Raw genomic sequence first — 11,765 nt, 5'->3', positions numbered from 1 at the left:
TTCTGCTTTTCCTGTATCGTTCTGTTAGTAAAAGGATTCCCAGTCATGCAAACTCAGTGAGGCTTGAGGTAAGAGCCAGTTCTGCAGATTTTTTCACCTCCTACTTGTGCTGCTAGAGCAGTGATGTGTGGTTCCAGACAATGGGACACTGAAAACTCAAGGCGATGAAAAAGAAGGCAGCAAGATTAATATTGAATGTATGCTATCTGGATGTAGAACTCGTTTTAATGTATTTGTTGCTAAAATAAAATGATCATGCATATGGATAGATGAATACTTGGCTAACTTTTTACACACATATATATGGTAAACATATAAGTAACATCTCATTGTAAATTAACGAAAATTTGTATTTATCCTTTGGTTTGTGATAAAGCTAGGTTTCTGACAGGAAAACTTAGCTTTGTTTCTGTTTTCCGGTATTCCTTGATTATAATTTCCTAGACTAAGTGAGGACTAACTATCAGACATATGGCTTCTGTACTGGTTATTTCCCTTTGTTAATCTGCTGTTAGTGCTATAATTCGGATAACTATCTCTGACAGTTATCATAAACATAGATTTTAATAGGCTGATATACTTAGGCCTCTTGAAAGGATTACGATTAAATAATAAGTCTACTGTATGATACTTAGGAAAGAAAAATAAGATCTTGCCTACTGGAGGTCCCAGAAAACTTATCATAAGGAGTCTTTCTAAAAGTCCTTCCAAAGAAAGTACAAGCTTCCATCTTCTCCACTTTTTTCCCCTTCCTTTTAAATAAATCCATGGTTCTCAAACACTTAAAGGAATGCAATTCTAAAACCTCTGGACAACTTTCATCCCACTATTTCTTAGCAGTTGGGAGAAGGGATTAAAATTACATTTAAAACATCTGCATTTAAATAAAATGGCTGTACAGCATGTTTTTTTATAAATATCAGTTTAAAATGTTTCAATGCCTGCTAGTTCCCAGTTATGCTTGTGCATAGCCATGCACAAGAGTAATTGTTTAATAGATCAAATTCTGATACTTCACTCACCATTAGTAATCTGCAGGCCTCGGTGTGACTATGCTGCTGTAGGCTACTTTTATCTTCTTTTACCAGCATAATTCGTATTCTATTTTAGCTTTCCTTTTGCCAGAAAAGTATGCACAATGCTAGTTGTTTGTATGGACGTGCATCTCCTCACTGAAACACTTCTGCTTCAGGTCCAAAACTAGCTGTTTTGACCAACCTGTGTTTTGATCTCCTCTTCTGACAGCCTGAGAATTATTACCTTGATTTTTGCCATTTTTAATCTGAAATAGCACTTGAACAATCTTCATGTCAGTTCTCCCTCTGAATTTACAGTTTTCATCCCTAACCTATCTGTGTTGAATTATTTTTCTTCCTTCTAGCGTTTGTTAGCTAGTCTTTAGTTTGTCTTAGACTGCAGAGACAACAGATCCTTCCCTGTTATGTTAAGGGCTAGAGGAATTACTTGTCTTATATTTTGCGCCAGATTTGCTGTTGTAGGTTAAAATTCCCAGTTCTTCTGGTAACTGTATTTCCCAGCATACTTCAATCCAAAATCATAAAATGCAATAAATTAGTGCTGGAAACAGGTGTCTCAAATCAGGATTTCAAATCGAGTATGAGTATCTAACCTGACACCTACAGTGCTAATAACTTTTCTGCATTGTAAGTTTTGTAGGTTGGCCAGATTGGAGGGAATGGGGGAAATTCCACTGTAGCCCCAGCTGTGAGGTAACTTGTATCTCTTCATAATTAAACCTAAATTCATCTCATTTTTTGGGGGAGTCCAACTAAACTTTTAATTAATAATAGAAGCAGTACTTTAGTGACTTTGATGGCACAAATTAGGGAATTATGTATTACCATTCATACAGTTTATGAATACACACACACAAACCAACAATAAAATCAAATCTGTGATACACAAGAATCCCTGATTACATGCCTTCAAGTTATTAGAATGACCCCAGAAGAAAAACCAAGTTAGTTGGAAAAAGCTTACTTTTTTATACTTTGTGAAGGCTATGCAACCCTGCTGTGAGTCTGTTTATCTGGTAGAACGCTGGGAATTGGACTTCAAGAAAAACAGAAGTTCTAAGCAAAAATGTGAATACATTGTTTACTTCTTGGAAACTATCCCGATTCTAAAACATTTCTTCATGATGAACAGCACTGTTGAAATAATGCCTCCTCCAAGGGTGTAGGGTTGGCACAACTTTATGGTTGAGTAAGCAAATTGCTTGAAAAGGAGATACGAAGGAGAAAACAGTGGTGGTATTTCAGCTGGACCAAAGAGGGACTAGTACCTCAGGTGCTTATAGAACTAGACTAGGTAAATAAGAAAGAGGTAAAATAAAATAAAAATCCCCTAGCAGGAGTTGGAGTCATTAGAAAGGTCTAAAAACTCCTGGAGAGGCACATAAACAATGTGTGGTTTGTGAATTCAGACTTCAAAGTATCCAGGTCAGTTTCTTGAAATGAATCCAAGAAAGGTCTAGTAAGAAGTAGTGGCAACCCAGAAAGCGATAACAGTTCAGAACTTGCTGTGATTTTCAGTAAAGAGTTGGAGGTCAGTTATAAAAGAAAGGTTCAGACTTGCAGACAGCTGTGAAAGCCAGATAGGGGTGCTGAAAAGTTGAGCCTGATCTACCGCTTGCAATGCTTTTCTTCATTTTCCACCTGTATCCCACAAAGATCAGATGAAAGAGATGAAGGAGGCTGAGATCAAATATCACAAAAATAATTTTTCCGTTTTGGAGACGGAGACTTCCTGGAAGACTTTTTATTGTTGTCATTGGAGCTTTTTTTTTTTTTTTACATCACATCCCAAAAAAAAAGATGAACCAAAAAATAGGTTGGAGGGGAAGCCTAGTGGATCAATTCTAATATTGCTTCAGATCTATTTCTCAGCAGACACTACAGTTTTACACTTCAAACAAAGCTGGGATGCAGATTTGGATAAAGTTAGACTGTAATCGTCCATAGTAAATATAAAAGTCAGTCTTGAAGGAGAGGATGAGATATGTCCAGAACAACTTTGCAAAGGGCAAGAGATGTAGTTTGGCTTCCAGACAAAAGCAGAAGTGCACAAGATAAACTGATAGTGGGGTAAATTGTGTTTGATGGGGACAGGCAGATTAACGTCACCTTTTAAATGAAGCAAATTGTATGGCGAGAGGACAAAAATATTGCTATGATGCATATCACCAGGTGGCAGTGTTACACAGTCTTGCAACTCCGATCCTGTATCAGAAAATGTGGGGTCTCGGAAGGAATACTAACAGGGATATTTGTTGGGTTTTGTTAGTTTCAGAAGAGGTGGGCCTCTCTCTGCATTGATTGCCTGGATCAGAGTCAGTTTTAGGGTTGGAGTTGCAGTCTGGGAACTGAGACGTTGACTTGGACATGACAGTCTTGAAAAAGAGCAATGTATTGGATGCTTTTAGGCTGCTCTTTACAGGGAAAAACAAAATGCCATATTCAAATGTAATAGAGAGATCCTTCACATGATTGTCAGGGACTGAGTCTGTAGCACTTCTACTTGTACCTGAGTCTGGAAAAATATAAGCAGATGTGGTATGGATCAAATGCCTTTGATCTGTAATTAGTCCACAAAAGCTACTCTAGAGTTTGCATCATAAATATTGCAGGATTCAAAGGCTGGAGACTGCAAGGAATGTGTGTAAGTAGGTCTAGGTTTTCTTCTGCACAGGACAGAAATGGGAGAGCAGTTTTCTGTGTTGGTCCTGTTAAATGCTGTCGTTGTGTTGCAGATGCCAGCTGTCATAAAGAGCATACACAAACAACTCTCTGTTTAGTTTCTTTGGGATTACAAGAAAACACTCTGCATTTCATACTTTTTGCTTTCTCTCTTTGCTCCAAGACCTGCATTTGCTTCTGGTCATTTGATATTGCAGTCTCAAACAGCTGGAGTACTTGTAGCCTCACTCAAGTAGCTTCCCACTCATCAGTGCTTACCTGGCCTTATCATGAAGCTGCACATAATCTTCTTGAATGGTAAAATCAGCCAGAGGCTCTTTGTTAGCCAGTTTGCAGGCAGTGGTCACACCTCACATCATCCTTGTTACGGTTGTGATTACAGCTGGATTCCAGCAAGGGTCACCATTGTTTGTGCCTGGTGGCCATCCTGTTCTCCAGGCAGTGAACTCCAGTAAGCCCCTTACATGGTCCTACATGCCAGAGATTTTCTCTCCTAGAAAACATATGGGAACTTTAACCTGAGTTTTGTAATGCTGATGCCACAGTCCAAAAGGCAAGAGAGAACACAGTTTTTCTTTCCTTAAAATAAGAACTGCAAATGCTCTGGTGGTGGAGTCTACATCAGTAAATTAAACGTGCTCAGGAACTTCCTTGGATACCGAGGCCATATACTGTGACACAGCCTGACTGGCAGTGGTGCTCTTGGTGACTGGTGTTTTCTGGAATGGTTTGACTTCCCAAACTATGTCCAGGGGTTGTCTGGGAGAGTGCTAATTCACATGCCAAAACCTGGTTAGAGCATTTTCTCCTTCTTTACTCTACTAAATGATGATGTTGCAATGCCCAGGAATGGTCCCAGGTGCTGTTTCATTTGCTGATGCCCACTGTGAATCCAAGGATGGGCTATAGTGGTGCAAGAGCAAAAGATAACCGTGTGTGCTTGATAGAAAGGACATCTATGTATATACAGCTAAGCTTTAGCATTGATCTAAAAAGATCTAGTTCAAAGTTTTCAAAAATGTTCCTTTTTTTCTTGTTTTCCTGGGAAACTATCTTCCCAACAACTGTAACTATACATATATATTAATTTTTCTGTGAGCAGTTTTAAACTGCCGAGTGATGGTTGTAAACAAAAGGGCACTGAGTAGAATGCTGGATGTTTGAGTTGTCCTAGGTCAGAGCCTTACACAGGTGGAATGATCAGTATTCAAAGCAGAATACAGCTGGTCATTTATCTCAGGAGGGAAACAAGCAGCAGCATGTAAGGAATGACTTTCAGAGGCATTTGCATATGGACTGCCACACATGAAACATTTAAGACTATGAAGGATCAGCATAGTCTATCTAATAAAGGAATAGTGAACTGATGCTATATCACACCCAGGACAATGTATGAAAGTAACTGAAGAACATATTTGAACTCTCACCTTTTACATTATGATCTCTGCTGGACCTGAAGTGTCATTTCTTCTTTGTTGTCTGAATCTGACTAAAGGGAAAAAAATGAGGGGGGGGGGGTCATAGGTTTAAGAAAGTTATTACCTGCATAAAAAGAACAGCAAGCACGAGAAGTAAAAATTAACGTGTCGTGATGAGTTGCAAGAATTACAAGATGGTGAGTCGGTGACAGTATAATGCATAAATTACTTTAAAAGGAAGAATACAACATTTAATGTGCCATTGAAATGGAAGGTTCAGTAACTGCAAAGAATAAAATTTAATCTGACAAAAAATAAGTGAGGTTTATACTATAAACCTTGGAACAAATTAATCCCAAAGAGATGAATGAAGTTAGCATGAGTCTATTAATTTAGCTATTACAGCTTTACTGTTTGCATCCTTGTGAAAAGGGAGAGACCTGGGACTTGCTGAACAATGAAAAATTGTTTTATGGGAAATCTCAACTGGCTACAAGTGTTGAAACATTTCAGGTCAGGCGGTGATAAATAATTGAAAGAAACCAACGTGATGTCGGTGTCACTTCAATTTTGCATTAATAGATTATTAAATATAAACCTTGTCAGACAGGTAATTGCTGAATGAAATCATAATTTTGTACCTTTGCTTTGTAATATCATTTTCTTAGTCATGCATTCTGTACCAAACCTGATGTTGGCACTGACACTATTTCCCATGCCCGTTGGTTCAGACTAGCAAATGTTATATCGATTTCTAAAATAAATGGTAAGCATGCCAATTTTTATTTTTAGCAACTCAGAAAGCCTGTTGTGTGCTACCTGGGAAGTGCCAAGCAGAAGAGGCGTACTGTGCTGGAATTTTAATACAGTTTTGTGTGTGTATTTTCACACGTCAGCACTTCTCTGGTAGAGATGACAGTAGAAATTACATGCTGGTTTTAACAGGTGTGGGGTTTTTTTGAGGTCATTTTTCTGAAGTTGCTATGAGGAGTAGATCATTTCAGGATTCTCCTGTTTGAATACTTGGTGAACTCTGAGCTATACTCTGACAGCACAGGATCTTGGAGAATTGGTATGTAGGAAATAAGAAAACTTACTTGTAACTGTTTTGAAATCCATGGAAACTTTATTCAGAGTACCTGAAAACTAGCTTGTAACTAACTTTTGATTTTCCTTATAAGTAAACTCTTGTTGGAGACTTACAGCTGAGTTATATTTTAAGGGGAAAAATGTTGGGACTGAGCAGTGCTTGCAGTTTTTAGGGCTTTGTTTTGAACTCAGCTATGTTCCCATTAAATCAGCAGAAACATGGCTGGATTCAAAATGACCCTTGTTATTGCTCCGCTGAGGCTGATGAACTACAGCCATTGACTTTGAAAGAACCTAACTAATATTAGTAAAGTTCAATCCCACGGGGCCTTGTGCTGTAACACGTACATCTCTAAGGAGAACATAAAATACTCCCAAATAGAAACACAATGTTCTCTTTGTAGGGATACTCAGCATCCAAGAAGTGCAATGTCAGGCAGGCACCTGCTGGAGACACCGAATGCTCTCCGAACCTTTGGCCTCAGTGGCAGTACAGCTTATGGTGTAAGGACATGCACTGTGTGCAGTTGTGAAGAACTGGGTGGTGGCTGGAGGTGCTGTGGGTTGTAGCTCTCCAGCAAGCATGGGCTGCAAACCATCATTAGGAATATTAAAATTCTTAAGTTAAAAGGCTGTCCTTGAGAGCTGCATAAGTACATTTGTTTCTGTGGGCCCGCACGTACTTTTTGCCAGTTTCAGAAATATGACGTTTTTTTAAAGGTCAAGTTTCTCATCTGAACCTCATTACAAATGTTCTTCTCCTGTACATCCTTTCTATCCAATAAAGAAATAAATATAGGTATGTTTTTTTTGCTGGTCTTCACAAATCAGTAACTGTGTTGTGCAAGTCTAAATAAATAGGAACTTTAAATGTAACTGCAATTCACAGTTTCCCTGTTTAGTACATTTACCTTTTCACAGAGGTGAAGGTACTGTGTCAACAATCTGCTATTTAATGAGAAAATCTTAAATTGTAATAGCACTTCTGCATCTTACTAAAAGCACTATGAGAGGTACTTCAGTCTAAATCCTTTAGCGGTGTTTTTATTCCAAATACACGGTTACCACCACAAGCCATCCTAGTGCTATTCTGTTACAGAAACGTTACAGAAACAAGGCTATACTTAATGTTGCTTCTCTGGTTTGATGTTTGCTTGTTGGGTAATGAACAGGCTAAGGGTGAGAACAAAATGCTTTCACCAGATAATCCAGGGTGTTCTTTACAAAGTTTCAGTGCAGATAGAAGCACATCTCTCCTGATGCCTGGTAAGACCCAGAGGCTTTTACCAGCCTCATACCTTAACGGCGTTGTGAGATCCTGGACAAACAGGCGTGTGTGTGTGTGTGTGTGTGATCTGTGCATATTTTGGAAGCCAGGGGACGGAGGGTGTTGTAGCAGCAATTTTAGGAACGTTTCACAGCTCCCAGACTTTCATCTCCTTTACTTTAGGCTGTTTGCTGGCTCTGCAGTATTTCACACAGTTTTTAATAGGAGCTGATGATCCCTCTCAAGAGTCCAAATACTCCTGCTTTCCGTATAGAAACCTTCCTGGTAAGATGCGGAGGTTTAACGTTGTTATAGAGCTAAATAGTGCCACGGGGACGCACCGCGCTGTTACAGGTCTTCCAGAGCTGGTAGAAAGACACTGTAGAAAGTTGCCGTAGCGCTGCCAGGTACCTGATGAATAAATGGAGTAAATTGAGACATTCTGCGATTAAATAGCGCAGATGGGCAGTCAGCCCCAGGGGCCGTTAGGGGCCGTTGCGGGGTCCGGCCCGAGCCTCGCCTCACGGCCCGGGCGCCCCGCTCACCTGGCGGAGCCCCCTCTCCCCCCTCATTGGCTGCCTTCCGCCCCGCCCCCGCCTTCTCATTGGCTGTCCCCGCCGCCCCCCCGCGCGCTATTGGTCTCCGCCCGGTACCTGGAGGGGAGCGAGGAGCGGCTCCCTCTCCCCCCCTCCTTTCTTCCCCATTGGCGGCAGAGCCGGCGTGCCGCGCCCTCCCATTGGCTGCCGGGCCGGCCGCGCGCCCGGATTGGCGGGCGGCTGCGCGGCGCCCCGCCCCGCGGGGGGCAGAGCGGCGCGTTTGGGCTGGAGAGTTGCCGGCGCCGCTCGGCAGCGCGGGGCTGCGGGCGGCGAGAGCCGGGCGCCCGCTGCCGCCGCCGCCGCCGCCGCCGGCCGGGGAGCGCCGAGCCGAGCCGGGCATGGCCGCGCCGGGCTGAGCCGAGCCCGGGGCGGCGAGCAGCTATGCCGCCCGCGCGAGGGGAGCCGGGCGGGACGCCCGCCCTGGCAGCGGCCGGCAGCGCCTGAGCCCGCTCCGTGCCGTGCCCCGCGCGCCGCCATGGACGAGCGCTTCAACAGGTGGCTGCTGCCGCCGCTGCTGGCGCTGCTCTTCCTGCTCATCGTCTACCAGTACGTGTCGCCCGCCTGCCCCGGCGCCGCCTGCCCCCGCCGCCCGCCGGCCTCCGCCGCCCGGCGCGGAGGGGACGCGGCGGACGAGGAGGAGGCGGAGGAGGCGGCGGCGGCGGCGGCGCTGCCGCGGCTGGTGCCCAAGTTCCCGTTCGCGCGGGGGGAGCTGTGCCGCCGGGTGCGCTTCGACATGCGGGGCCGCGACGTGATCGTCTTCCTGCACATCCAGAAGACGGGCGGCACCACCTTCGGGCGGCACCTGGTGCGCAACATCCGCCTGGAGCAGCCCTGCTACTGCCGCGCCGGCCAGAAGAAGTGCGCCTGCCACCGCCCGGGCGGCGACAAGGACACCTGGCTCTTCTCCCGCTTCTCCACCGGCTGGAGCTGCGGGCTGCACGCCGACTGGACCGAGCTCACCAGCTGCGTGCCCGCCGCCATGGAGCGCCGCGGCTGCGCCGGCAACCGCACCCTCAGGTCAGCCGCGGGGCCGTTAGCGGGTGGGGGGCTGGGAGAGAGGGGTCCCTCCCCTCTACTCCCCTCCCCTCACGGACCCCCCCCCCCCACTCTCGCTGTCACCTCACGGCGTTTCGGCGGGAAGCGGCCGTCGGGGCGAGCGGAGCGGCTAATAAATAATAAATTAATTAATCAATAAGCCAGGGTTACGTGGCCGGGGTTCGCCGTCCCGCTCGTGTGTGTGTGTGAGGAGGGTGTGTGTGTGTGCGCGTTTTGTTCCCCAGCTTGTGCCAGGGACCGAGCCCTGCGCGAGTTTCTCTCAGCTACGCACCTGTCGAAACTTTATTTTTTAAGATAAAACCACAATCAGCACTGAAACGCTCCCGTGTGCCTATACAGAGTGCCCCCGCAGCCTTGTCGTTGGTGTCCGGCAGCCCTCAAACCCTCTTTTTACCCCCGTTTCAGGTGGGGTGGTTGCGTGCCCATCGCCTGCTGCCTGGGGAGCTCAAGGTTTTTGTGGGGAAAAAATCCCCGTGTGGATCAATATCCCCGGTGACACGGGCTGCAGGCTCCTGCGAGCGCTGCTTCTCTTCGTGTTAGCTCGCGTTGGGCTTTTGTCGGGTCTTGGAAAAAAATCTTTTCTGTTTAGAAACGGGAAAGTTGTCCAAGGGCAGTCTCTCCGCACACAGGATAGCTGTAGGCATTCGCTAAGTTTCGGGCTTTGTTCCGACTCATTTACCATTAAATCGCGTTTCCAGGCTAGAGTTAGGTCCTGTCTTTATTTGTATGACAGCCCCTGAACATGTGCAGTAACAAGGTAGCAGATCAATTCTCTCCTAAACTTTAACACTATAATGATTGCAGCTTCAATTTATGTAAAGTACTTGAGGGGGAAAAAAAAGCCTTTCCTCTTTTTCAAGTTATATAGCTTTCCAGATAACACAATGTTCTTTCCTTTTACTACCCATCTCTATTTTATGAGTCTGCAGCCTGTACATTTTTATCAGGACCGCTCGCGCATTGTTTTGGGTCTTGTAAAAACACACACAGCCCATGATGCCCACGGACTCATTTTCGTGGTCCTGTTCATCACCATGAAAGCTGGTTGCTGTTGCTGAACAGCTCGCAGATGACTTGATGTGAGCATCAAAGGCGGTAACGGGTCCTCCCGTACCACACAGCTCGGCAGGTTTGGCGTGATTCCAGCCACGATGATGTAATGTTGGGTGCTGGGGACTTGGGCTGCACTTGCAGCGTGCTGTGAAGGCAACTCGTACAGTTTTATGAAAGATGTTCAGCTGGGAATAAATAGAATCAGTGGTTTCGCAAAGAGAAATGCTGTGAATGTCTTCAAGGGCAAAACAGCTTGGTGGCAACAGTACAGCGTCAAGGAATGTTCAATAAAATTGTAGTGGAAACCAGGGAGGGGAGGAGGAAGAGTAATACAGAAATGTCTGAGAATACCTTACCTGTCCCTGGTATCCTCTTTTCCTTTCCTTTGTCATGAAGAGTAGTAGTAAGTGAATAACCAAGTGTTAAATTCAAAGGCAAAGATCGCAAATAAGCGGTAAAAGTGAAGTAGTAATTTTTATACTTTTCGGTAGAAAATAAGATTATATTAATTGAAAACTTTTGAGTTGATTTACAAAGCAGGTCATGATGATTATTCAGTCATTTGTTAGTAATTATTTTGATTGGAGAAAAAGACAAGTAGTGACACTTCAACAGTTACAGCCAAAGTGTTTTCTTAATGTTTTTTGGTTTAGTTAGGGAATGCTTTGGTTAGTATGGCATCTTACTTGGGCTTTCTGGATTCATCTTCACATAAGTGGGGGAAGTGCTTCGAATACTTATTGGTCGTATCATTCCAATGCTTGCTCCTTGTATTATATGCTGCTCTGGGCAGACATCTTTTTCTTTTTATCATTGCTTTCTCTTTATAGTTGTGTAGCCTGACTTCATTTATTTCAAGGAGTTTTCAAATGAACTATCAGATAACCCTGAAGTATGGAGTGGCTCGGCTGTGAATGTCTTTGCTGAAGTTGGAATCAAGCCTAAAATACTTTGCTGGAGGACTGTACTATTAGAGGCATACGTCTAGGTCTTTTTTAATGTATGAACTGAAAATTGAGCATGAGGTGACCGTGTGCCTAAAATAAGCAAGAAACTAGCGTATGAGCCTAAAGTAGAGCATACTGATTTTTTTTTTTAGTCATCCTTTGGAGCTTCTGAATGTATTTTAGGCATTAGACTTCCCTGATTAGCTTAGCTTTTCTCTTCAGCCTTCCAGCAGCGGAGCCAGGAAGTTAGGCTAAATTGGTTAGGTATGACACTGGATTTTCTCTGTGCCTGGGAGGGCAACGGGACAAACCAAATAGTGAGTTTGGTACCCAGGGGTTTGAGCTCTTGTGTAATATATTTGATTATGCGGTGAGGATGATTCTATTTCTTTCTTCATAGCAAGGTATTAATATAATCTGTTCTTTCAGATCTCAGTATATGTGACTGGCCCTTAACCACGAAGAAAGGAGAAGCAATTCAGGGTGTAAATCTCTGCATTTGAAATCTTGCTTCTTAGAGTGCTGGTGATTGTGTAGCATAAGTAAAAATCAAATAAGTGAGAGCCTTGTTTAATCTTACACTTCATTTGCTATTTTGTTGTACGTTAGATAAAGTCCTA

The 11,765-nt window shown here is 44.1% G+C and overlaps 1 protein-coding gene and 1 long non-coding RNA gene across 2 annotated transcripts in view; one reads left to right on the top strand and one right to left on the bottom strand.

The window, feature by feature from the left end:
* On the bottom strand, nucleotides 1–8,274 carry LOC140001294 (uncharacterized). The gene is made up of 5 exons (XR_011806371.1): nucleotides 8,147–8,274; nucleotides 7,525–7,904; nucleotides 5,147–5,208; nucleotides 3,978–4,212; nucleotides 1–155 (listed from the first exon to the last, which is right to left on the bottom strand). It is a non-coding gene; the product is annotated as an uncharacterized lncRNA (long non-coding RNA).
* A 105-nt stretch (nucleotides 8,275–8,379) lies between these two features.
* HS6ST3 (heparan sulfate 6-O-sulfotransferase 3) overlaps nucleotides 8,380–11,765 on the top strand; it is a 296,572-nt gene continuing 293,186 nt past the window's right edge. The window contains exon 1 of the mRNA XM_027443275.3: nucleotides 8,380–9,106. Coding sequence (XP_027299076.1) covers nucleotides 8,565–9,106 — 542 coding nt within the window. The 5' untranslated portion in view covers nucleotides 8,380–8,564. The remainder of the gene's footprint in view (nucleotides 9,107–11,765) is intronic.

Source organism: Anas platyrhynchos, chromosome 1 (genome assembly GCF_047663525.1).
Source record: "Anas platyrhynchos isolate ZD024472 breed Pekin duck chromosome 1, IASCAAS_PekinDuck_T2T, whole genome shotgun sequence".
Taxonomy (NCBI): domain Eukaryota; kingdom Metazoa; phylum Chordata; class Aves; order Anseriformes; family Anatidae; genus Anas; species Anas platyrhynchos.
Note: the sequence above shows the minus strand (reverse complement) of the source record. Positions and strands in the feature narration are given on the sequence as shown.